This window comes from Seriola lalandi, unplaced genomic scaffold (genome assembly GCF_002814215.2).
Source record: "Seriola lalandi dorsalis isolate HSWRI2012SDOR001 ecotype SW California unplaced genomic scaffold, Sedor1 jcf7180002054576, whole genome shotgun sequence".
Taxonomy (NCBI): Eukaryota; Metazoa; Chordata; class Actinopteri; order Carangiformes; family Carangidae; genus Seriola; species Seriola lalandi.
Window position 1 is genome coordinate 807,716 of NW_019525129.1, and position 27,067 is coordinate 834,782.

Genomic DNA, 27,067 nt, shown 5'->3' on the forward strand with positions numbered 1-27,067 from the left:
TGGTGACAGGAAGTGGAACCTGATGTGGTCTCTGCTGTTGTAGGTTGGATGTGTTGTTCACTCTGAAGCTTCTCTGCTCAGTACAGTTGTACAGAGTGGTTATCTGAGTGACCGTAGCCGTAGACCACTGACCTCTGTCATCAACACTGAGCTGCTGCTCACTGGATGATTTTGTTGTTGCTCAATTCTGAGTAAAAACTCTAGAGACTGTTGAGTGTGAAAATCCAGGAGATCAGCAGTTTGACAAAAATTCAGACCAGCAGTCATGTCACTGTCAAAGTCACTGAGTCACATTTTCCCTCATCAACAGAAGCTCCTCACCTGGATCTGCTGCTGCCACATGATTGGCTGGTTAGATAATTACATGAATAAGCAGGTGACCAGGTGTTCCTAATAAAGTGCTCAAAGGGTGAATGTTCACGTGGAGTACTGAATTAAATGCATTACCTTTAAACATGTGTATGTAACTGAGACACAACGGGTTAACCAGATATTTTCCAGCTCCTCTCTCATTGTTTCAGTTCAGAGTGCTGGGAACACAGATGAATGGAAATTATTTGAATTATATTTTTTCTCCTCTAACTTCAGATGTCTCTGGAGACAAGAAACAAGAGTTTTACTCTTGATAACCTACAGGAGGGCATGGAGTACTGTGTACAGGTGCACACACATATCCGTTTGAATGGAAACACTCAGCCCTCCACCTGGGAATGCATCCTTACGGGACCTGTGGAGCACAGAGGTGAGCTGAGCCTTCAGAGCTCATCATTGTTATGATATAACGTTAAGAGACCGAAACTGTTTCTAAAGGGGCATGGTGTGAAGTGCAGTGTAGTTAGGACACAGACCTCTCTCCCAGATCAATCCCAGATCGCTCCTGGATCAATCCCACGTCAATTCTAAATTAATCCCAGATCAATCCTAGGTCAATCCCACATCAATCCCAGATCACTCCAAGATTAATTCCAGGTCAATCCCAGATCAGTCCCAGATCAATCCCAGGTCAATTCCAGTACAATCCCAGATTGGGGGCGTGAACTGGCTGGGAGAGTCGCAAGTGAAGCTTTGTGACCAACTGAACAGGGTTTGGTCTGAGTCAACGCTGCTGTCCGTGATAAGGGTGGATGTCGGATTAATTTAAAGTCCTAGAGAAGTTGATCATCCCCCGTGTAACTCTGAACCACATGCTCAATTTCACTGTCATCAGTTTGTCATTCAGAGATCAGCTTTATTCATCTGTTTGATTCTGACCTCTTTGTAATGTGTTCATCATTAATGCTTCATTTACTCAGCTGCTTATAGACATTAGTTACAAATTCATATCCTTGCTTATCACCAAATCCTGGTCTTATGGGTTCTTGGTGTACTTGGATATGTAGTGGAATCAGAAGGAATTCATTATCATACATTAAAGGGTTCTGATACCGTCTGGAGTTAGATACCACTGTATTACCAGAAGTGATAGGAAATAACCTGAGCACACACACCCTGCACCTGCATTAAAATAAAAGACCTATGTGTTGGTCACACTGTGTGTGTGTGTGTGTGTGTGTGTGTGTGTGTGTGTGTGTGTGTGTGTGTGTGTGTGTGTGTGTGTTCAGGCCCCTTTGTTATAGGTATAGTTGCTGCTCTTCTGATTATACTTCTGGGCCTCCTGATGACCTCTGTGTTTTGCCTCCAGTACACTGGACTCATTTGTACAGTGAAGGCAACGTTGCCCAGAGCAATAATCGTAAGAATCATCCATCTATCTACACAGATTTGAAAAACAGAATTTTGAACTATGCCTTTGAAGATTTGAACTTTGACTCTGTTAAGCCAAATTACAACAATATATTTCCTCACTGACATGATGTCTAGTCTTTAATCAAAATTGTTGTTCCCTTTTTTCCACTCTAGATGGTTCTTAACCAAGGCTACACCCTGACACCAAACAGGACCATCCCAGACTCAGTCTCCATTAGCTCAGAGAAGGACAAACAGAGGAACCACACCAGTCCCACAATGCCACATCCTAATGAGGATGAAGATGAGGAGGAAGAGGAGGGGCTAAACGTCTACATGGACAGAGACGCACAGCTTTCCTCAGGGGAAAGTTTGCCCTGGGGCTCTGGTAATGTGCCGATGAACAGCGAGCTAGGTGCACCAGTGGATTGTGGGAGTCTGACAAAGACGTTGTCAGCTGAGATGGAGGTACCAGACGCACAGCATGAAGTTGGGATCCCACATCGGGGACTTGATGAAGATGAGACCAAAGCAAAGGTTTCTGTCATGCCTGAGGACAGTCAGACTGGAGTCCAGGGACATGTCACAGGTGAGAAAGAGGAGGAGGAGGAGAAAGAGGAGGAGATGAAGCAGGAGGTGTTTGACAGCTCCGGCAACATCAACCTATTCTCAGTCACCCTGGCCGCACTGGATGCGGGCGAGAAAGAGGAAGAGGAGCAGAATGCAAGAGACTCTCTGACAGACCTTCTGAGACTAGGTGATCTAGAGGCTGGACAGCTCACAGTCCAACACACAGACTCACAAACTGATTATCAGAACACACATGGTGCAGGCTACATCAGAACCTGTGAGACACAACATGAAGAGGAGGAGGAGGAGGAGGAGGAAACATTCTCCGGATATATGGCACATACATGATATTTAGCTCTGATGTGTGTTAACTATTTTTTATAAATAACAACACATATTATCTGACGGCACTTTACAGGTCGGGTCATGATGTGTGTTGTGTGTTTGAGGACCATTTCTTCACAGTGGGCCTTCCTTTTTTATAAAGGAGAAATCTTTGATATGGTTAAAGAGGTGGATTTTGTTTTGGAGGTCTGACGAGGACATAATGCATCATTCCATTTCCCCTGCAGTTACAACACCACTGTAACCTTGTACACATCAGTAGGTCCTGAAGGCAGCAAACTCATCACATCCTTGTCCTTGTAACCATTTACATTCATGTTCATCCATAATAAGAGCTTGCATATATGGGACCTAATGATACAGAAATGCCTGAAGATTCAGACGAAAATACAAAATGTAAATAAATCCACATTTAATACAGGCCTTTCACACAGCAGCCATTTTGACTTGTCATAGCAGGGGAAGTACAGGAAGGGTGAGGGACATTTTGACATTGTGGGAAATTAAGAAAAGACCTGTGTTACAACTCTATACTTGACACTATTTCTAGCCTGGCTCTGAGTTTGTAATGTCTACATACTGAAACACGTGATGTTGACGTAGATATAAGTCCCAGAATGCTGTGCACATCTGTAGGAAGTAGAAATGGAGGCACCATTCACAGGTGCAGAATTACACTCCAAAGGCAGTTTGACTTGTTGGTGAACGTGTTGTATAGTATCCTGTAAAGTATGTGGATTTTAATTATGTAAGCAGTGTAATATAATTACAATACATTGATTGTGTATGGAACACAGTAAAATGAAGGATTTGACCTAGAGGAGTCTAACTTTAAAGCTCTGACATCAACGTGCTGAGTACATGACGCTGTCATGACGTCAACATTTCATGTACATCACTGACGTCTCAGTACAGCGCAGCTCGGCACACACACCGAGCAGCCTCTCGTGCTGACAGGCTCCTCTACTTCTCTTAGGTCATGTGATTTTCTGTCAACAACCTCCACTGATGATGCCTTCAGGAACCTCCAGACAAATTAAAATTTCCTCTACAGCCAATTTGAAAGAGCGAAAACAAAACAAAACAAAAAAGCAAAGCATAAGCATGATAGTTTTAGAGACACAAGCATGAGAAAGCTGTTCATTTTTTATATTTATATTTATATTTTATATTTGTAATGTAACCATCACAACAGACTGCTTTGTCGCACGTCCTCTTTTTTAGTTGTATATTTCTACAGTTATTTTTTTTGTCAACAAAACACATTAATTACCCGCTCTTTACCGCCGGATTTGTAAAATAAAGTGGGTTCTATTCTGTTACTGTTGTCAGTTTCTTATGTGTCAGTGTCCGGTGCTGCTCTGGTTAATCAGTTATCCTACAGGTCTTTGAAGGTAGCAGGAGCAGCTGTGGGCTAAAGTCCGGCTGTCTGCAGTGTGTCTGCAGCAGAAATGCTTCTCCTCGGGACAGGAAACAGCCTCTTCAAACACACACCGGTACGTGACGAACAGTCTATAGCCTCTGACTTATTATGGAAGCTGCCAGTCCGCACGCTGACAGCTGAAAAACTAATCCGTTAGCTAGCTAGCGATGTGTTTCCGGTGAGTGGGCATGTAGAGATAGAGACAGACAGCGGTGTCTGTCGCAGGGTGATTTGATTTGTTTCTTAATGAAACGAACGGTAACCTGAACGTGTTGTTGAGCTAACTGACATAAAGAGACCAAGTGAAGCCCGCTGACCGCCAGTGCTTATAAAAGTTAAGGTAGTGTTATGAAGTATAGATTGAAGTTGCCTCAGTTTACAGTAGAAATAACTACAGAGGGAAATAACTGGAGTTTGATGTTTTACATGTATCTGACTAGTAATAACAGTAAAACGTGATCTAACTGCAGGTACTTACACACTGAGTTAATATGGAAAGTGAAAGAGTCCGGAGAGGCGTGGTGGCATTGCGTCGGTGATGGATGTCATGACTTCTCTCTTTTGGATGCTCATATGGCTCCCTCAGGTGCTGTCAGGTGAGTACAGTCAGGTGATGCGTGTCACTTCTGAGGACGGCACGTTTAGTCATTTTAAGTAAACACGTATGTATCAGAAGGTGTTTGTATGGTGGTCCTGAGAGCTCAATCCACTGCAACAGATCCACGTGCCAACAGACAAAACACAAACAGATTCAGAAAACATCTTCATCAGTTTGACAACACATGAATTGCAAACACTCACAACAACCAAATACTCAAACGAACTGCAAATTCAGAAAAGCTCACCTGGTAGAGCAGGTATCATGAAGACGTAGTCCTAACCGCAGTGACACTCTTGCTCTTTGCTTCATATCATCCCCCCCCCCCCCCCCCCCCCTCTCTCTCTCTCTCTCCCTCTTTCTTTTTTTCTGTCACTAACGGAATTAAAGCAAAAAATAACTTAAAAGTGTGAATCTGAAATTCAAGATGTGTGCACTTTACTTTATTTCCATTTTATGATGTTGTTGTACTTCTGCTCCACTTAATATCTGACACACTGCTGTAGGTTTTACTACATACTACATTTGTCTTCAGCTGTAGCTGCACGTTATCAAAAATAACAGCAGCAATGATAATAATAACTGACGCCAGTTCAGCTGGAGATTTGGGTGTGTTATGCTAGTAGCGGCTAATGTAGCCAGCTTCACAACCCCACAGTTTTTTCTAACATGTTGTCTTCAGACCCACCTGACGCTGACTCAGGTGACATCACTTTGGTTGGTCAGATTCTGTGCAGCTCCCTTTGACACACAGCTGAGACTGATGTAGTCCAGCACAGCAGTCCTGTAGTGAGCCCTAATGTCCAGTGTTCACTGAAGTTGTTGTGAAGTTGCTGATTCAGGTGTGTGATGGTTTTTGTAGATGTGGTGTGTGGTGCTGTTTAACTGTTATACAGACAGGTGGTCCTGTAGTCTGTCTCTGTAATGCACTATGGTTCATCAGCACCACACTGCAGCCTCCAGAATGATCACACAGGCAAATCAACAGTTTCAACAGAAACTGAACACACAACCTTCATGACGCAGGATTTATTGCAGCACTGTTGGATTAGGCTGCTTTAGTTTTAGCTTTAGCTGGGTGTTCCTTATAAACTGACAGCTGAGTGTATGCAGCAGTTCTCCCCACCTGTATACAGTTGGGTGGAGTTCACCTTGGTATATCTCTGGACTACACAACCTGCCAGCATGGAGCAGTAAATACTTACAGGACTGTTATTAACAAGTCAAATGATTTAGTACATTTTATTTGTAAATCTTTATTTAAATACCTTGTAAGTGTCATAATAACCCAGAACAATAACACTTTGGGTCTTCAGCTTTGACATGAAAACCCAGTTTGCTGACTGGACTCTCAGGGGGAGACTGGTCCACAGTCTGGGACCCTGGACAAACACACAACCCCCCAGAGTTTTCAGTCTGAGTGAGGTACAACATGTAGGCCTTGTTCAGAGGAGCTGAGGGGCAGAGGTAGAAGACATTTATATTTCACTGCTATACTGTGGACCAGGGTTATTCCAGGTCTTATAGAAGAGGAGCAGGATCTTGAGTTGAATCCTAAATTGAATCAGAAGCCAGTGTTGGGACGTCAGAGCTGAGGTGATGACTCAAAGTAACTCAGCTCAGATGATTCTCTCATGGTTTTTCCTGGAGGCAAAGATAAACATGAGTTAGGTGCATATGAAATTTATGTATGCATTTCCATGAAATATCCTGTTTGTTTGTATTCCAGCTATGAGTAAAGTGCCCCAGCCTGTCAACCTCAACCTGACCTCCATCCACCTCATTCACATGTTGAAATGGCAGCCTGGACCAGAGACCCCTCCTGGAGTCTACTACAATGTCACTGTCAACACAGACAAGTGGGTTTATCTGTGAACCAACTGCTACACACACACACACACACACACACACACACACACACACACACACCCAAAAATGTCAGTCAAGTCAGAGAGTGTACTGAGTTGAAGTCTCTCTATCCATGTAGTGCTTATGTTTAATGCACAAACCACCATGTCATCAGGTCAGTCTGAGACAGATCGGAGATCGGAGATGTGTCTCATTTTAACGTGTAGGAAGTGGTATTTCTTTAATGTGACTCAGTCATCACAGTCCTCCTCTGTCTGATTAAAATCCTCTGTTCATTTTAATACAGAGGATTAAAAACAACTCATTGGTTCTTTTCACCTCCTGAAATCTGTTTCCCACCTCTCCGGTCCTGCAGGGGAAAATACTGGGTGCCAGTGCCTGGCTGCGAGCGTGTCCAGCACCCACTGGTTTGCAACGTCTCAGATGTCTTCCCTGAACTGAGACAAGTCTACTTAGTCCAGGTGACAGCATGGCTGGAAGGACAGGCCTCACAACCGCTGACTCACCCAGGATTTATTCCCATCAAAGACAGTAAGTGGCTCTCTACTGACACTGGATGATGTTGAATGAAAGGGAACCTTAATGGACATGTCTTAACTTGATTCTGCTCTTCCAAACAGTCCACTTCTTTCCTTTGAATCATCTCATTCTGTCCAGGGTGTGTCCTGGTTCAACATGAGGTGGAGGTGATACCGTCCTGATCATGTGTACTGTGCCTTCAACTGGCTAAAACACCTTTTACAAGCAAAATAAATACAAGAATAAATTAAATGATTAGTTGACAAAAAAATCAACGGATCAATCAAGAATGAAAGTAATCTTTCTGAATGAGAAATCTGAATACCCTCACACTGACCCCTCATCCTGTTGTACTCTGATCACTGGTTGTGCTACTCCCATACCTGACAGACTTACCACATCTCATCAGTAACATGAATTATTACTCTGTTTCACCTGCTCTCATGATTCCCCTCCTCGTGAACTCGCCTTAAAGTCATCACTGATTGGGATGAAATGTAGATTTAGGAAACTGTTTTAAGAAGTTGAGTAAAGTTGTGGCTCTTGTCTTCCTCTTTGGGAGTTTTGGCTGTGCCTTTCACTGATTACGATGCAGCGACACTATTAATGACAGAGTCACATTTACAGTGAAATGTTGGCTTGAAAATAGTAAAGACACCCGTCAGAGATTTATCGAGAGCTGGAGGCGCCTGCCAGCTCGTAAATTTCTTTTTTTTTTCATCTCTTTTTATTGTTATTTATTATCTCTTCATACAGTTTCCTGTATTCCTATTACACATAAAACTAAAACCCACACTCATGGCAAATTAAACAGTTCACCCTCACTACACATTTGGGTTTCCCAGGGCTGTCTGGCAGCTTTCCCCACCATCTGATCCAACTCACCACCATAGACCCGCGGGACACAACCACAAAGTCACTCATCGATGTACCTGATACCAGAGCACCTTAGACCAAAAAGATGCTCTGGTATCAGGTACACTTAAGAACCACTTTATGCTGAAACATGGTGTTTGTTATGGCCAATCCATGACTAGCATAGAAGTCCAATAACAAAACACCGCTTAGGTTCAGATCAGGGAGGATGTTCCTCCTAATAACACCCCACCTGTTGTCCACATGAGCATTGGGCCAAAAGCTTTCTAGGACACCACCAGAGACTCCAGGAAGGCCTATTACTTGTTGTTCAGTGCATAAGCACACACACATGACCCTCTTGTGAGGGCAGCAGCACTCAGCTGGGGGCTTGTGAGTATCCCCATGCCCGTCTGGTGCCTATCACCCTGTGCAACTCCGCAAAAGGAAAGTCCAGAACCTCTGCCATGTATAGAGGTGAACTCAACCATATTTAGTTGGTACTGCTCCGACTCCTGTACCAGCTCAAGTTCCTTTGCCTACCACCTGGCTCGCAAAGCACTCGTCCCTTAATGCCTATGCCTGCGCGTGGCCCCCCAGGGCGGGTGCTGCATGTCACTTTTTGGGCCCCATAACTCAAGGCCTGGCTGCCACACGTGTGCCTGCTAGCTCCCGTTCCAGGTGTTGCCCCTGCAGGGTGCCCCAGTTTCCCTTTTCTGGACGAGGTGCTACAGCTCCATCAATGATCCCCGTCCGAGAATTGCCACTTTGATGTGGTGGAGGGGTTTGTGTGTCCCACTGATCCTGGGGGCTATGTTGTTGGGGGTAATAGCTCCTGGAAGGATCTCTCAAGTCAGATTAGTCGTAACGGAGGGGCCAGACTAAGAGCAGTTAATAAAATGACATTCATGAGCTCCAGTAACATGCTGTACTGTTTCTTATGGGAGTTGTCTGTATATTTCCCATTCACTTGAATGGGAAAGTGGTGAGAGACTTTCCGTCCACCATATATTTATATCTTACCTCCTTTTCAATGAATTATTTGTAATGACTGACTAAAGTGTGTCGGGATGCACTGATCAGGTTTTTTTGGACTTTCATATTGTGTCTGCTGATACTGAGTCTGATCTGATAGATTCACTTAAATGTTTATTAAATCTGTTTGACACATTGAAATAACTGCAGCCCACTTAACACAACAGTCTCAGTGAGGCAACTTATTAATGATTGATACTTATTATGTTCACGCTGGCTTTATGTTCACCCGATGGTACAACATGACAAACCTGTGTGTGATGTCATGTGATGTCATGTGAGTTTATCTAACTAAAGTATCTCTAATGTGTCTGTGTCCTCCAGCTCACATGGACCTGCCCCTGCTGACTGTGATTCCCTGTGGCAGAAACCTGTGTGTGGACCTTCAGCCGCCCTTGGAACATCTTAGAGAGGCCTATGAGACACTTGATTACAAACTCAAGATCCAGAGCAACAGTGCAGACAGAGCCCAGGTACTGTCACATTGTTTTAACAACACCAGTTTATGCAGTTGTGCCATCATGACTGGCAAGTTTAAGTGGGCATTCAAAATAGCACTGCTTAAAAAATGCAACAGCTTTATTGAAGTGGGAGTGCTGCTGCAGGTACAGGTGAGAAGATGCCACCCAGGACGTCTGAGTTTGAGAAGTTTTAAGGCTCATCAGACAAAACACAGCTGATCTAAAAACTGTCAACTGTGAGGGGATTTTTTTATATATGGGGGTGCTATAATTAAATCTAATGGTGTCACATAGTGCACTTTTATTCTTCTCTGAAGCCCAGTGTCCACTCACTGCCAGATGTCTGTGTATACAATGGAAGTGTGACATGAAAAAAAGATCATGTAATGCATTTAAGGTTAGTTGGTGTAGAACTGGTGTAACAATGATGTACATACAGTCTCATGGCTTCCTGTGGTTTAATCAATTGGACTAATGCTGTGTCCTAACGTTGGTCTGTGGTCTCTGTGTGCAGTTCTTCAAGGAAACCAAGTCTCTGAGAGGACAGATTCTGGAGGATCTGGCCCCTGGAAGACAGTACTGTGTCTCAGTCTGCTTCTCAGATAGCTTGGAGTCCAAGAACTCCAACTACAGCCAGCCTGTGTGTGCTTTCACCTCTCGCCTCCATCCTGCAGGTACTAACACCCTCACACAGGTGCTTTCAATTACCCTGCTGATTCTGCCTCTAATCATTTGTCATCAACAGCTAGTTCCTCAGTCTCTGCCATGATTGTTTGAGGTTTTAACTTGGAGGTCACACTCCTTTCACACCAGAGATCACTGATCAATCAGCTGGTTACAGGAAACAGCTGGTTTTCAGTGTGATCAGCTGTGAACAGTGATCGGCAGATCAGTCAGATAATTGATCTTGTGCTGCTCAAATTTACAGTCATGTTCCACATGATGGTTCATGTTCACACAAGAGCACAGACACAGCTACACACACACACACACACACACACACACACACACACACACACACACACACACACACACACACACACAACATGCCAGCGTGGAAGACATAAAACTAACAGTCTGTAAAACCTGTCAAGTCAAGCCTGCCATTTTATTTGTACGACGCCAATTCACAACAGAAGTTCTTTCAAGGCACTTTACAAATAGAGCAGGTCTAGACCTTCTCTTTATAATATTATTTACAGAGACCCAACAATTCCCAAAAAAGCTTCACTAGGTGACAGTGGCAAGGAAAGACTTCCTTTACAGAGGCAGCAACCTCTTGGTTGGGAGAGAGAGAGAGTGCGGAGAGGAAAAGACCAGCATGCAATGACGGTGATATTAATAATTGATAGTAGCAACAATAACAATAGTAATGTAATGGGAAGTGTAATGCTCCTACTGATATAAGTAATAATGAAATCTAATAATAATTATTATTAATTATAGTAAATTTAGCAGCATTTGTTAAAACAGAATCATGTGAGGTCAAAGTAAAGAAGGAGGAAGAAACAGTCAGAACATAAAACTTCATCAGACTCTTAATCATCATCAACCACTGAGAGACTACAACTTGAGCCACACCCACCTCTGACCTCACCTGTGCATGACGGCTACCTGCTGAACTGCTGTAGCTTGTACACGTGTCCACACCACCAGTGTTACTGCTGAGCCTTGAATAATAATCAGTATTAAGGGTTTTCTCAATCGCTTCGATCCAATTCTGACATCAGAAACATCACTCTCACCTTTCTTAATGCAGTTCTCTAAACAGTTCATCATTTCCTCACACACATTAGCATTTCTCATTGTATTAGCACAAACTTCCCTTGTATCCACACACAGTTCACTACTAAAGACGTTTTCTCTATATCTGACTGACTCATGAAAACAGTTTGTACCTTCATCAGATAGAATGACAGACTTCTCACTCGCCTTGATACTGTCCTGCAGCATCAGTGTTTTCAATCAAATCACTTTAAACTTTCTTCAAATATGTATGAGAGAGCAAGGCCAGTCTCACACACACAAATATATATATATATATATATATATATATACGGTATGAATTTACTGTACTATAATTGATGCTATGTTCTAAGTTTGATTGCATATTTTTCTACTTTGGAATGCATAGTTCCTTTCCTTCCTTTGAATAGTTGCTTTCCTCAGTTACAGCAGTTATATTGTGTGAATTTACAGATACAGTTTTTTTCCCACTGCTTTCACACATTTTCTAAACTAGGTCTCATTTTTTCAAAACTCTTCACACAAATCCAAAAATTGCACACAAAATGCAAAGTGCCACAAATCTGCTTCAAAATGCATCGAAAATACTATACAGTAAAAACAGTAAAAACATCTAAAAATCAAGTATTTGCATCAAATGCCAAACACTTTTTTTATTATAGTAAATTTTTGGATACACCATGTTCTAAATCTAAAGCTCTTCTGTTTTCCACAGGCTTGTATATACATGTCCATACAGTGTTGTAAAGTGACAGGACAGATCTGTTTAGAGGTTGAAATGTTCACAGTACAATAAACACCAAAGCAATGTTGAAACAGAATATATTTATTTTTCCAACATGTTATTATGGTAACTACAGTTCAGTTTGTGTCTGATCATTTTTTCTCTCTATTTTTTTTTTTTTTGCAGCTCTTTTTTTCTAAACTCAGTCAGGTTTTTTATCAAAACATCAAAACATTTGGAGTCTAAGTGTTGAAGCTCTGGTGAAAAGGTTTAAATCATTAGCGACAATGACTGACTGAACGTTTCGACACATGAACACGGTTTTGATCTGGTCATTTAGTGTTCTGAGAATTGCATTTTGAGTTGTGAGGATGATGTTTCTGATGAGTGAATTGCATCAAAGCCATTGAGAAAAACAGTAATAATCATCCGTTATGTGAAGAGTTGTAACAAGAGAGAGAGAGAGAGAGAGAGAGAGAGCCTTCACCTAGATATTTCATAATTAACAGTCAGTGTTTTATTATGACCATACAGTTGAATTGTCCATGACAGAAAAGTTATGTTTGTGTAGCTGTCAGTCAGTTCTTAGAGAGAAAATTGCAAATCTGCACCTTTTGAAAATGACGTAAAACTGCTGAACTTTCAACATGTGAAAACACCACAGCTCAGTTTTGCTTGGAATTCACTCGCTGCCGTTTGCTGCTTCCTGAGCTGCTTCCTTCTTCAGAGGAATTAGACGCTACCCACTGCTTCATGTGGCTTTTTTTTTTTTGAATATTTTTTTCTTTTCTTTTTTTTCAAAACCTCAACTTTTTTTTTTTCTCGTGACCCCAACATGCCCTTACCCCCTCTCCCCTCTGCAGACCCATGGATCTCAGCCTTGCTCTGCTTATTGGTGATTTTCGGTGTGGTGGTCTTTGGCGTGCTGATCTCCACTGGTTTCATCTGTCTGAAGAGGAGACCACTACCACAGGTCCTGGTAAGTAACAGTTACATTTAACTGTGGTGGTAGTGACGTACACATAGTGCTAATGGGAGCAGTTGTTTGAGGGTGCTAGGATTGCACCTTTAAGCTGAACAGACACAAGATGGCAGATATTGATTAGAAGGCCACGCCCACTTTCATCAGTCAATAAGTCACTCTGGTTTTGGTTAATACTGGCCTCCAGATCATGTTCACTAAATCAGGTGAGATTCTGTCCACCAGGTTTGACGTACATGTTCTGGTACTCTGGTAGATCTGGACCTAAACAGGGACTGAAAATATCTGACAACATTTATGATCATTTGAGAAATCATTAATTAGTTATGGCCAATTTCCCACTAAGCTCCACCCCATGGAAAGTTAATTGGTCAATATCTAAAAAAAAAAGATCCAGGGGTCCAAGGTCCAATGAAGAGCCACAGAAAACTGAGCTACTGTTTAAAATGTGTTTTTCACTGAAGTCAAAATGGCTGAAATTTTAACAAGACAGTTGAACTTTTTATGGAAAAAAAAAAAAACATGAACTATAATTTAAAGAGTTTTTAGATGTGCTAAACTCCTAAAAACTTGTTGAGTGGATGTTTAAACATTTTTGTAAGAGAATTGAGTGAATGAGCAGGGGTTCAGTGTAGTTATACAGATATAAAGTATAGAATTTTTAAATGGTGTCACTTAACTCTACACAAATCCTGTTGTCACGTGTGATAAATTATAGTATTTTAAAAATCAGCTGTGTTCAGATGAATGACTGAGAGCTGTGTCAGTACACATGAGTACACAGGTAACAGAGCTTCACTCAGGTGTCCGTCACCAGCAGCTTCTGAAACCTGCTTTATTTCACTGCAGCTCGCTGTGACATGAGAACTGTTGTGAGTGTGGGCGTCGGTTGTTGTTAACCTTTTATATTTGTGGTGTTGGTCTCATGTGAGGGGGATTTTAACTCACTTTTCTATGAAATATGGTGCAGTTTCATGTTCCATTATTAATGGCCAAAAGTCACCCAGAGTGTCAGTGAGATGTAGATGGGGGGGGGGGTTCCCCTCATACAGGCCTCGGATGTGGCCCATATATGAGATGTGAGGTTTGGAGAGAACATGAGGCTGGTGGTGGTTCACCCACACTTTATTTTCTGAAACACAGCGAGCTCCCAACCGGTTCTTTAATATGATTCAGTGATATTTCCACATTGTTGGTTGTTCATGGAAAAAACAGCTTCATTTCTGTTAAATATCAGAACAAGCAGTTCACACTACACAACAACACTATACCACAGTCAGACAGTGTTAGAGCCTGAACTGTTTGCATGTTATGTTGTAGTTTTCTGATAAAATCATTTAAATTCATTTTCCCTTATTATTCTCCTCTCAGTACCTCAATTTTATCATTTATTACAAACATATCAAAAAGTAAAGATTGAAATCTCACATTGAATTAAGTATTCAGACACTTTACTATGACACTAGAAGTTGAGCTCAGGTTCCTCCATTTCTCTGGATCATCTCTGAGATGTTTCTACACCTTGACTGAAGTTCACCTGTGATAAACTCTGATTGGACATGATGTGGACAGACACACACCTGTCTATATCAGATCTCACAGCTGACGATGCAGAGCAGAGCAGAAACCATGAGGAGGAAGAAACTGCTGCAGAGCTCAGAGACAGGATTGTGTCGAGGTGAAGAACAGTGATCTCCCTCATTCTGACATGAAGAAGTCTGGAGCAACCTGGACTCTTCTAGAGCTGGACCTGGACTAACATCAGGGAGAAGAGGGGACACCAGGACCCTGGTGGTCTCTTTGATCTCCAGAGATCGTGTGTGGAGATGAAGAAACTTGGAGAATATTGGCTGTAACTCATGAACCAGTCATCACAGATCTTGGTACATAACTGAAAACCTGGTGGGAAAAGTTTCACCAAAGCTGGTGTCCATGCTTTGGATCCAGTATTAACCAAAATCTGATTGGTACAAGTGGGCGTGGCCTATCACAGATTGGCTCCTTACTCAAGATGCTTTTGGTCAATCCTGATTAAACCTACAGTACCTCCTGAACACACACACTGAGTTTCACTCACATCTGATGGAGGAGGACACAGGGTGGGGGTCTGAGTGCACAATCATTGAAACTCTACAGAGTCAAACCACCTGAAGTGACTTTTTTAAACCTGAACCTTGAGGAGGTCTGACCCTGAAGTTTCCTGTTGAAACTACATTAAACATGTGATTGAATTTATACATTTTCACCAATTTCACTAAAACCTCAGCTTGAGAAACAACTCACAGAGCTGCCGTAGTCAATCAATCAGATGACTGATAATGAGAGATCATCTATTAATCATCAAAGTCATTTATCAAACTATATTTCAGCTTCGCAAATGTAAGAATTAAACAGAGTATCTGTTCAATCAATTATAGACCAAAACAATCTTATTATCAGCTTTTAATTAATAAAATCCCATAGTGAGTTAAAATAATGACACTGAACCAAAGGAAAATGTTCACTGTCAGAAGCAAGGACACGTCGAGTCATTTGATTCGATGAAGGATGATCATTATTCAGTCATTCATCGATCACATGTGGGAGCCCTCAGTGATGTCTCAGTCCCACTCATGGATTCACAGTGTCCTTAGTTTCCAGTTGTATGAGAGAACATGTGCTGTCTCTGTTAAACATCTTTGTCTTTGTCTTCTCTGTCTCTCTGTGTCTCAGACCTCCATCCATCACGTAGACGTGGTCCTGGTCGTCACTCCATCCAGAACGTCTCTATCTTCCCTCCTGAATGTTAAAGCCACACTGCCCTCTGCAGGTGAGAGGAGGAGCAGCTGCTCTTCGTCAGAGGAGAGTGATGGACAGAGTGGGACAGAGAGTAACGGAGACAGCAGAAGAGGTTATAAACTGCGGGGGGGCACTAACCTCTTGTCCTCCTCTTCTTCATCTTCATCATCTTTATCAGCTCCTTTATCCCCAGAGCCTGAACCACAGCCCGGCTGCTCCTCAAACCAAACATCAGACCTCTTCAGTCCACTTCAGACTGAAGTTCCTGTTTTAACAGAGACACATCCCAGTGTTGAAGTGGACCACACACTGAGCACACACACAGACACACACAGTGTGACTGTTGTAACAATCCACACAGGTAAGGAGGGGGAGGACAACCAGGACGTTAACCTCCTCACATTAACCTTTGGCAGCCATGAAGAAGAGGAGGAGGAGCATCTAGGTGTGGCCGAGCCAGAGTCTCATTCAGCCTCAGAGGAGGTCAAAATCACACCAGTTCAACCTTCACAAACCTGGGATGACCAGGAAGTTACCATAGAGACCGTCTCCTGCTCTGCTGATGATAATGATGATGATGAGGAGGAGGAGTCTGGATATATGGGGCGTCCATGTACTAATGTTTTAAAGAATTTATTATAGTGATGTTGTCAGATCAGCTCGATCCACCACAGCTGATCATGACACTGACGCTGAGCTGCTCCTCACACAGCGTCGATGTCTGGGACTACAGTTTGAAACCAGTGAACTTTTCTTATTGTTTCTGATAAAGAGTCAGATCTTATCAGAGCAGTCGTCTAAAGGGTCGAAGGTCGTCATGTTGGAAGCAGACGTATCACTGATTTAAGCTTGTTACGTTCTTCACATGTGTTGTGTTCAGTGTGTTTTTCTGGAGTGGTCCAGACATGTTGTACAAGCCCTGAACCGGTGTGACTCACATGTGAAATGTTCTGCTACATTTACACCAGGGGTCTCCAACCTTTTTCACTCTGAGAGCTACTTTGCCAAAATAAAAGTGGCTGAGAGCTCCTCATGTCTGATATTACCCCACCCCCCCACCCCACTGGGAGCTCACGAGCCGCCTGTTGGAGACCCCTGGTTTACATTTGTTTATTTTCTCTGTTCACAACATTTTTCAAAGCATCACAGCTTTTTATTTACTGGGATGTTTTTTGATGAAGACTTTTTTAATGGATGTAATAATTTGATATTTTTTATGGTTTTATTTTCTTTTTGCCGTGGCAGCTTCCATTCCACAGAGTCACATCCTCCATCATTCCCACAGTGTCTCTGTGACTGTGCCACCCCTCTGACTGAGTCCATCTCAATCATGCTCCACTTTGATTTAGAAAGAAACTGAAACACTGTCAAACCATGACTGTTGATAACAGTGTTAACAGACAGTTTGGTGACTCTGACTTGAAATACAAACGAACCTCAGAAAACAGAGAGAGAGGTTTAGGATGAGAGAGTGAAGTTCTTCTTTGAGACCAGTTCCTCCTCTTATAGTTTACTGTAAATCCTGCAGCCTCATCAGCCAGATGAGTCACAGCTTGGAGTAAAGGATCCTCACTGCTGTGTCCAGGATGCCAGACACACCACAGTTCCATCAGCAGCTGGAGGACTAACCTGATAAGGGAACACTTGATATTCCACACGTTTTTAATTTTGCTTTAGATTTCATATGAATTCAGCTAAAAAAACAGCAGCAATGAATGGCTTTTATTGTTTAATTGTGCAGTTTCTGTTTTGCTTTTCTGCAGAGCAGGGAGCAGATATATTTGATATATTTTATATGACATCAATGAGAGATAACTCACATACAGCTGGAGCAGTAATCATGAACTGAGGTAGAAGAAATCTGAATGGAGGGAAAGTAGCAACAATTCATTTCATCAGCTGTGTTGCTCTGAATGTCATTGATGATGTTCACCAGTGTGACTGTGTCTTAAATGGTATTTTATCTTTAAACATTCTCCCTCAACATGAGCTGAAAACTGGAATAGGAAACAGTAGTTTGTCAAACAGGTCCACTGGATGAGGAGTTCCTGTAAACCTGAGCTGAAACTGTTCGCTGCTTCAGTCGTTTGTTCATCAAAAGAAAATGAATCAACTGCCGTTTTTGATACTTTGATTAATTTAGAGTCATTTGCCCAGTATTTGTACAGTACATGATTCATACATGTGTTGATGTTCATACTTTTCTCTATTTGTTAACTAGGCCAGTGTTCAATCATATTGACAATGCACTTATGTTATGTTATGTCATTCATACATTTATTATTACAAGTTTCACTATGCAGCAACGATATAATCAATATAATCAAATCCCATAATTGTGACACATTTGTATTTTTATACTGACTGTAAAATCATGTATTACCTCATTATCAAGTTATTCAAGGTCTCATTTTACTCAGTGTTCAGCCATAAACACAACAATAATAAAGTAACATTGAAACAACAAATCATGTTCTGTCAGTTGTATTGTTACACAGACATCAGCTAATCTTCCATGACTCGTTGAATCCCACTTTATACAATACAGACGTGTTTATCATGATAAAACAATGAAGAAAACTCGGACAAATCAAAAACAAAGTGAAGGTGAAGCCAAGTTTACTGACTCCAGTGTGAACGACTCCATCAGCTGTGACTGCTCACTGAGTTCAATGCACAGGGAGGGACTTCTGTGGAAATAGAAACTCAGCCGTGTACATGATAACAGCCAGTGTTAGTTTCCCATCCCCCACACATATATGTTGTGTGCTCCAACCCAAAAACAAGAACCTTAATATCTTATGTAAGACCTTTATCTGCGAGCGCTAACAGTCCATGGAAGAACAATGGAGCTGTGGATGCTTCTTCTTCTGCATTTGCAACTTGCTAATGCTCCATGGATTGAAGGTGGGAGAAAGTAAGAGGTTTATGATCAATGTGTGAGCAAAGAGCTGCTGCTGTACTGGTGAGCTTTGTAACTGTTGTTTTTCCTCCTTTAAACTTGGATTTATAGATTTTACTGTGACAAGGTGTGTGTAGACGTGTGTATACGGATGACGTGTATATACAGTACATGTGTGTATGGATGTTGATGTGTAGATAGACGTGTGTATATGGGTGACATGCGTATATAGATGTGTGTATAATGTTCATGTGTATATGGATGTGTGTTTATAGATGACATGTATGTAGATGTGCGTATATGAATGTTAAAGTGTATATAGATGTGTGTACAGTATATAGATGATGAGTGTATGTAGATGTGTGTATAGATGACGTGTTTATAGATCTGTGAATACGAATGATGTGTATGTAGATGTGTATACGAATGACGTTTATATAGATGTTGATGTGTATATAGATGTGTGTAAATGGATGTTGATGTGTATATAGATATGTGTATATAAATGACATGTATGTAGATGTGTGTATATGGATGACAAATGTATAAAGATGTGTGTATATGGATGACATATGTACAATATGTAGATGTATGTATATGGATGACGTGTATATAGATGTGTGTATATGGATGTTGATATGTATACAGATGTGTGTTTATGTTCTTACTCTCTCACCCTCTGCAGATGTTGCTGTCTCACTCCCAGCACCTTCCAACGTCTCCATCTCTTCCTTCAACATGGAGCATACACTCAGCTTCCTCCCAGGTGCTCGGACGCCCTCCAACACCCACTTCAGTGTCCAAATCATCCGCCAGAGGTATTCTCTCGACTGGCAACATTAAGGTCAGATAAAGAGGAAGGACATATGCTTGGGACATTTAGACTTATATAGTTTGACATGATGGGTACATGGATTCTCGTAATAAAAAGTGTAGAATGATGAGGAATTTGCAATGAAATGTACAACATAATGAAGGAGTCTGAATACTTTCTCAGTATCAGCCCAGCATGATCATGAGTTGGGCTCTAATAAGGTGTTTAGTGTTACTGGTGTTTTCAAATAACTGATCTCTTTACTGATCACACAATAGGAACAAAGACTTAGTCATAATACTGACAAATAACAAACAGCAAAATAAAATATAAATATATAAATAAATAAATAAAAAGTCTTCAAGGACAAGTTCAGTCAAATATATTTATTTTTATAAAACTCTTTACTCCATCTTGATTTTGTTGATGATGATTTTACATTTTCTTATTTATCATTAGGTTCCTCCATCCATAATGTAATCAGGCTTTGTGATCTTTTATTAGTGTTTTACCAAGTAATAATATAATAATACCTTAATAATGACATTTAGTAATTAGCACTGAACTCACAGTACAGCTGAGGATGATGGGGAAGTCATTAGTTTTACCGTAGACACAAGCTCTGATGATGGACCCAGAGGAAATGTACGGTGGCTGTGAGAGCTCAATGCACTGCATCTTAAGAAAACACATGCAAAGACACAAATTCAGTCCTACAGCACAATGGAAGTGTTTCCAGCGGACACAAGCGTGGGGGTGGGGGGTCTCAGTGAGACAGATGTTGCCAGATGTTCATGTCACACATACATACATTTCCTGTATGATAATCCAGTGTTGGAGAATAATAAACTGTACAGTCACTGAAATACTTTGATATTTCTACAACTTCACACCTCCACTCAGACACACATGTTCTACTTTGTCTTTGTTCTACTTTTTTTGTCTTGTCTTTTACTTTGGAGGAAGTCCTCATGGAGACCAGTGGTGGGTTGTTTGGAGCTGAAGGCTGCACAGATGTGTAATCTAACCACAGCATTCAAGGACCCATACACTCAGTACCGAGCCCGGGTCCAGGCCTTCACAGCCACCCAGGCATCCAACTGGACTGTGTCAGGATGGTTCCAGCCTCTGTCAGACAGTGAGACAACCGACACATTCACACACACACACACAGTTTAAAAGTTACACACATTTCTCAGAGAAATGGAGTGAAATATCTCCTTCACCATCACTACACTGGCAGCCATCTTTGTTTCATTGTTTTTAAACTATAGTTATTTGTTTTGTGATTGCTCTCCTCCCAGTTGAGTGAATGTCAGTTGATTTCTCCCTGCAGCTGTGTTGGGACCTCCTGGTGTGTCTGTGTCTGGCTGTGGGAACTGTTTGATCCTGCAGCTCAGACTTCCTGTTACAAGGGGGGGGCAGCAGAACCTGCAGCTGGAGAACCTCTACAGAACAGTGGAGCTGCATGTGCAAAGGACCAGGGACGAGACACAGGTATGTGTCGGACTGACAGCAGCTCTAAACCATGTTTTAATCTTCCTAACGTATCAGTTGACTGTGTATAAAGTGACCCACAGATAATTATCGCTGGACTCTCACCAACAGTGTGTCCAGCAGCAGGCAGCTGTTACATAACCTGTTTTAAGATGGATTTTTAGCAAAAAATTGTCATGTGCTCTTTTTATAATCTTCGATTAGAATTAGAAAGCCTTTATTGTCATTGGAAGTTCTGCACACAACGATATTAGGAGTTCTGCTCCTCAATTGGTGCATAGTAACAAAAAGACAGATGATTTCTAATAAAAGAAGATAAATAATATAAAAAAGAACATATGTACAAAACAGTCACATAAAATTCAAGTTGTATTATATTGCACAATAATAAATAATAATAAATAACATAATAATATAGCACAAATACATATCAAATTGCAGTGTGAGATGAATAGCAGTTGATTTGGTGATTCTTGCAGAATGACAGTAATGCACAAGAGTAAAGCAGTTTCTCGATGCTTACTTTGCGTTTAATGTGCTAATGGCCTAGGAGAGGAAACTGTTTCTGAGTCTTGAGGTGTGTGTTGACAGACCTGTAGTGCTTACCAGAGGGCAGCCGTTCAAACAGGCCATGACCAGGATGCAGGAAGCAGCAGTCTGAGCCTTAGTGCTACACATGGACCTCAGCTTAGTTTTTGTGAGAACTTTGCAAACAGTAAAGCAGTGAGAGGTAGAGGAGGTGGAGAACAACAAAGAAGACCAGGCAATAGACAGACACATTTCAGCTGACATTAGGGCGATGGACCATGTCATATCGTTTTTTACAACAACTTTCACCCGTTTTCTAAACTTGAACTCTAATCCAAAAATTGCTCACACAAAATGCAAAGTGCCACATATTTGCTGCAAAATGAAACACTGCATTGAAAATATCCTAAAAGCATCTCAGAATCAAGTATTTGTATCAAATGCCAAACACTTTTCTCATTATAGTAAATAATCTTCCAAAGGCTTGTATATACCTTTCCATACACTGTTGTAAAGTGACAGTACAGTGATCTGTGGAGAGGGGTTCAAATAAAATAAACACCTGGCGATGTTGAAACTGAAGATTTTTAGTCATCCAAAACATTGATGTTGTAAATGTAGTAGAGTGTTGTACAAGAAAACAAAACCATATGGGAATTTGTACAAAAACCGTACACACGTGTAAAAACCATATTTAAAGTGTCCACTTCCTGTTCCTCCGTAAACATGTGACATGTAACTCTGCCCTTCTACTATTACAGAATTAATCTACCTATTTTTTTTTTTTAAGTTGGCTGTATTGTGCAGAATAATAACCATTCATTCCCACAATGCAGTGCAGTAAATGGGTGGCTAACACAGTGCAAGAATATGTATTTTTGTATTTATTTTCTACTTTGGAGCCACTGTTGACTCATGTTGTGTTGGACTCTGCCCAGCCTTTCTCATAGGTGTGTTTTCACCCATTGTTTGACCTTTGGCCTATTTATTGGACTATTCTAAAGCAGTGATCGGTTTATGATCAGTTAAACAATTAGTGTTTGCTCATGTGCAGAGTGGATGTGTGTGAATATATGCAGCATTATGATTGGTTGTGTTCAGAAAAGGTAAGCAAGTGATTTTATTGGTAGAGAGCTGCGTGTAGTGTTTTGCAAAAAGTGTTTTATGACACAGAAAACTGAGTCAGAGGCTGAGAATATTAACTCACTGTTTTGCAGATTTGGTGAGTGTTTTTGTTCTTTGAGCGACAGGAAATTGTGATGTATAAATATTTTGTGTGTAAGCAGTTTAAAAAACTGTAAATCCTGGTCTGACCCTGAGGGAGGCTGAGCACAGAGACCAGTCCTCAGTCTGTACACAGTAGCATCCATAATACAGACATCTAGACTGGAGAACATGTCTTCATCGTTCTACTAGACTGTACCTTTCAGCACACAAACACCAACTTACAATGACGCAGCAGTACAGGGTTTATTAGAGAGGAACAGAGTGAGAGTCACTATGAATATGTGGACGTATCACTGAAGTAATGGCAGTAGATCATGTGGTGTTGTTCAGAAAAAGCAGTGTGTAAACATGCGTCTGTTCCAGAGTCCTGGACTTTGATGCAGCAGCATACATTATACTGACCTACTGACCTGTTCTGGTAAAATCAGCTGTTTTTGAATATTTTCTATTTCTGTGTTGTGTGAAGCCTAAATGACAAAAAGATATATAAAGTTGTAAAGACAGCAATGTTTTGGGTTAAGTTCATCAGTGTGTTGTTGCTGCTTTGAAAGAGTCATTCAGATGGTGCACCTGTTGTGATTGCAGTTTCATTTCGACGTAGAAGTGAGATCTTCAGTTCCAACTGTTCTGTCTTATTTCGCTTGTGTGTGGGGTTTTGACGGAGTGAGGCAAATTCTGAAATAAGTGTGTAAGCAACTGTACAAACAACTGTAAATGAAACTCGAAGCAGTATGAAATACTGAGAAATCCGAAGTTTAACTGTAACTGCAGCTCTGCTTCATGTCTGTGACAGACTCGTTTACAGCCAATCAGACTTAGAGGCTGGTTTCCCTCCGATGTTTTTAAGGATGTGTGGTTTTACCCTCGTCTCCTCTCACCAGCTCGTGTTCCTGTGTTCAAGGAAACACAGAGTCTGATGAGAAGAACACAGAGAATTCATCATCACATCTGCAGTTTCAGTCTGGGCAGAACAGGCTTCCTTAGTAAAGCAGTTTGAGGTGTTACATCCAGGAAACGTTGGTAGTGATCCAGTCTGTGTGTTGTTGTGTTTCCTGTTGTGAACACCTGGTGTGTGGCAGCTCTTTGTTGTTCAACACTGTGGCACAGGAAGTGAGACTGTTACTGCAGAAACAACAACAGTTTTCTGTGGAGAGACAAGACACAGGTTTTTACCAGCAGCTGAATTATCCACAGAGGTTTCCTCCTCTCCTTAACAAACACACCAGGGGATTGAAACGCAGCAGTTTACCTTTAATGATCAGAGATTCACTGACGCTATTCAGTGACACAGGAGCTGAGCTGTCTAACATTTCCAAACACACTGACACATGATCATAGAGGATATGATGTCATTGACAGACAACCAATAAAAAGTTACCATGATTAAAATCACACATTTCTTTGGTTTGAGAATTGATGGAAACATTTGGGAGAATGTAAGACCATAACTCAACAACATATAGAACATTGAACCTAGAAGTTTTTAGACATTTTAATGAGGAAAAGTTCCAGATTATAGCTTTAATAGTTTCTTTATACAATAAGATTTTACATACACTCTATGCAAATTAGCTGCAACTCAACAGACTAAAACATTAACATGCTGCTCACATCATGAACATTACTCCATCAATATGATACAGAATAGTCAGAAATTGTAATTTTATCTACAGTTCAACTTTTATAAAGTTTATCTCCCAACATGAACTACATGCTGTTCCAAGGTGTAAAGATCAGGGGGTGAATGATAGATCAAAACATGGTGGTCAGAATAGATCCACTGCATCCACCTGCGGGACCTGAGGGCAGTTCAGAAGGTGTTGCATCACTTTGCCCCACAGCTGGGTCACAGGTGATGGTGAGATCAGACACCACAGTGGTAGTAGTCCTGATCAGGCCGGGGCCTGAGGTCCCCCGAATATCACACACAGAGAGATGTGAAACTGCAAACCTCTGTTATGCAATATTATATCATTCAAAGGGAGAACTTGAAAACAGTTTTCTGTATGTAACTGAGGTGGAGAAACTTCCAGAAGGAAACCATCACTGCAGCTCTCCAGTGATTGGGGCTTCATGTCAGAGCGGCCAGAAGACGCTTCAACTCACTGACAGTAAAGAAGCAGCTGTTTGGTCTCAGGTCTAAGCTTCATGTCTGGAGGAAACACTGGACACAGGATCTGTGGATCTCAGAGAGACCATCAGGTTCTTGGTCTCCTCTCTTCTCCCTGATGTCTCAGTTAGTCCAGGTCCAGCTCTAGAGGAGTCCTGGTTGTTCCAGACTTCTTCATGTCAGAATGATGGAGACCACTGTTCTCTGAGCAGAAATGTTTCCGTATCCTCCCCTAGATCTGAGCCTCCAAACAAAAAGGGAAGTTGTTTGTCTTTTTGACTTGGAGCGTTGTTCATTTTCCATTTAAATACCAGGATGAGTTTTACTGACTGTATGAAGAGAACACAACACTTTGTGAAAGGAAATTTTGTTGTCAACCAAACTGTGAGATTTGATCATAATTTGTTCCCACCTACAGAAACTTCATTACCACCTCACCCTGCTCCATGAATGATGTCATTTCTTTTCTTGACATGTGTCACTACTGTATCTTCTGGCTTGTGTTGTGTTTCAGTTCAGATTGAGTCTGCCTTACAAAGAGGAGACTGTGATCACGTACCTGCAGCCAGGTGTGGAGTACTGTGTGACCATCACTGTGACCACATACTTCAGCTCCAACTCCGTGTCCAGTCGACCTTACTGCGCCTTCACCAGCCCCCCTCCACCCACAACCTCAGGTACAGCGCTGTGTATACCGACAGTGTAGGAAAGTTCCAGTACACTCATTAAGTTACTCTTTAAAGACCAGACACATCCTTGGTCCACCCTCACAGGTTTTTATCAGTTATGTTTTCTGACTATACATCGTCTGTTTCGGACTGTGTCAGACTGATTCTGACTTAAAACTACAGCAATGAACTTTCTGTTTTTTAAGTGATGGGAACAGAATCCACAGTTCCCATACTGAGTTAATCCGAAATGAATCTGAGGCTGAACATGGTCCTCACTGTAGTTCTTTGTATTTCCCTGGATAGTGTGTGCTGTATCCTTTAGTATTAAAAACTTGTGTGACACCTTCATGAGGGTAGAATGTATTGAAACTGATCCTGTGTGTCTGAACAGGTTCCTGTCGCCCTCCAGTGTTTTAGCTCTGGGCTAAAATGCTGAAAGAGGGAACTTGATTTGAATATAACGGTTCCTCTCTGAGAACACAGGATTTAACAGTTTAACACTGAAGTGTGATCACAGTTAGCCACATGCTAATTGGCAGTGAAAACAGCAGAGGTTCAGGGTCTTATGTGAGTTACTCTCCCCTTGTTTTGCAGCGTATTTGGTCTTCGGCCTGCTGGGGGCTTCCTGTATGTTGGTGCTCTTCTTCATTGGACTGATGGTTCATGGCGGTTGGCTGAGCTCATCCAGAACTCTGGTAAGTGATCCAGCTCTGTGCTGGGACCTGAAGAGGAATGCTGGTTTTCACACCGGATTTTCATCTACTTTTAGTCAAATTGTAGTCATTAGATTTTTGTTAGTGTTAGTCAGTGACATGTTAGTCTCATCTCCTTCTCTGTGTACACAGACTGGCCCAGTGTTCTCCTTTATAGACTAATTAATCGCTTCATTGAAAACTAAAGATGAAAAATAATCCTATTAGGGCTGCATGATATGCAAACAAAATCATACTACGATTATTTCAGTTTTTAGATTTTAGTGGGAATGATCGTTTTTTCGATGAAAAATAATTAAAAATGATGATAATGATGTGATTTTTGTTGGTCTTGTACCAAACAAGGATGTTCCTTTACATCTGGAGAATATCATTCGTAGTCTGCGTCTGTAGCACCAAAAAGCTTATGGTGCTAACAATGAACAGCTATGTGACACATTTTACCTTTATCAGGTAATTCAGCTAACTGTGATTTGGATTTGCACTTGACCATAATTTGATTTGATTATATTTCGATTAATTGTGCAGCCCTAAATCATATATTTCAGGCCCATATGAAAGCTCGCAAGTTTTATATAGAACCTATATCTCTCTTATCTCCAATCATACACAGCTACAGAATGAAGACTCTACCAACTGGCTCCTGACTGCCCACAGCCCGACTCCCCCACTGAGGAGCTGCTCTGCGGGGGGAGAGGACGACTGTGAAGACTGAACTGACTCCCAGATTAAAAATGTAAAGTGTTGGAGAGGGACAGGACTGAGGCTCGAGACCAGGGGAGCTGGTTTAGGTAGACCTGATAGGGCCTTAGAGGAAGTTCAGGGTAATGTTCATGGTTCAGTATCAGAGTGAGATGTCTTTATAAACTGTTATAAAACTTTCCTTATGTCAGTGTTTCTTGTGGAGGCTTATTTCTGCCATGAAAAACTGCTCAGTAGCACACTGTGACATTAAAAGTTACACAATAAGATGTT

General features: G+C 41.5%; 3 protein-coding genes across 4 annotated transcripts in view; all 3 read left to right on the forward strand.

Moving 5' to 3' along the window:
* LOC111663459 (uncharacterized) overlaps positions 1–3,962 on the forward strand; it is a 12,635-nt gene extending 8,673 nt beyond the window's left edge. For both annotated transcript variants that reach the window (XM_023417665.2, XM_087176992.1), the window contains 3 exons: positions 589–742; positions 1,602–1,732; positions 1,900–3,962. In XM_023417665.2, coding sequence (XP_023273433.1) covers positions 589–742; positions 1,602–1,732; positions 1,900–2,643 — 1,029 coding nt within the window. In that variant the 3' untranslated portion in view covers positions 2,644–3,962. The remainder of the gene's footprint in view (positions 1–588; positions 743–1,601; positions 1,733–1,899) is intronic.
* A 78-nt stretch (positions 3,963–4,040) lies between these two features.
* LOC111663409 (uncharacterized) lies at positions 4,041–18,098 on the forward strand. The gene is made up of 8 exons (XM_023417575.2): positions 4,041–4,136; positions 4,534–4,659; positions 6,391–6,520; positions 6,886–7,061; positions 9,264–9,412; positions 9,915–10,074; positions 12,734–12,849; positions 15,565–18,098. Exons 2-8 carry the CDS (start codon positions 4,602–4,604, stop codon positions 16,270–16,272), a joined length of 1,497 nt encoding a protein of 498 aa, XP_023273343.1. The 5' UTR covers positions 4,041–4,136; positions 4,534–4,601; the 3' UTR covers positions 16,273–18,098.
* Positions 18,099–18,336: 238 nt separating this feature from the next.
* On the forward strand, positions 18,337–26,989 carry LOC111663418 (interferon alpha/beta receptor 2-like). Its single transcript, XM_023417589.2, has 7 exons — positions 18,337–18,537; positions 19,218–19,350; positions 20,309–20,484; positions 20,683–20,843; positions 25,223–25,385; positions 25,974–26,074; positions 26,706–26,989. Exons 1-7 carry the CDS (start codon positions 18,477–18,479, stop codon positions 26,805–26,807), a joined length of 897 nt encoding a protein of 298 aa, XP_023273357.1. The 5' UTR covers positions 18,337–18,476; the 3' UTR covers positions 26,808–26,989.
* Positions 26,990–27,067: the final 78 nt, after the last annotated feature.

Excerpts from the sequence above, each read along its gene's own strand:
- LOC111663409 (XM_023417575.2), top strand. The coding sequence starts at position 4,602 with ATGGATGTCATGACTTCTCTCTTTTGGATGCTCATATGGCTCCCTCAG. Across the intron at positions 4,660-6,390 it reads GCTCCCTCAGGTGCTGTCAG|CTATGAGTAAAGTGCCCCAG; the intron begins GTGAGTACAGTC and ends TTTGTATTCCAG. Across the intron at positions 10,075-12,733 it reads CTCTCGCCTCCATCCTGCAG|ACCCATGGATCTCAGCCTTG; the intron begins GTACTAACACCC and ends TCCCCTCTGCAG.
- LOC111663418 (XM_023417589.2), top strand. The coding sequence starts at position 18,477 with ATGGAGCTGTGGATGCTTCTTCTTCTGCATTTGCAACTTGCTAATGCT. Across the intron at positions 18,538-19,217 it reads TAATGCTCCATGGATTGAAG|ATGTTGCTGTCTCACTCCCA; the intron begins GTGGGAGAAAGT and ends CACCCTCTGCAG. Across the intron at positions 20,844-25,222 it reads GGACCAGGGACGAGACACAG|TTCAGATTGAGTCTGCCTTA; the intron begins GTATGTGTCGGA and ends GTTGTGTTTCAG.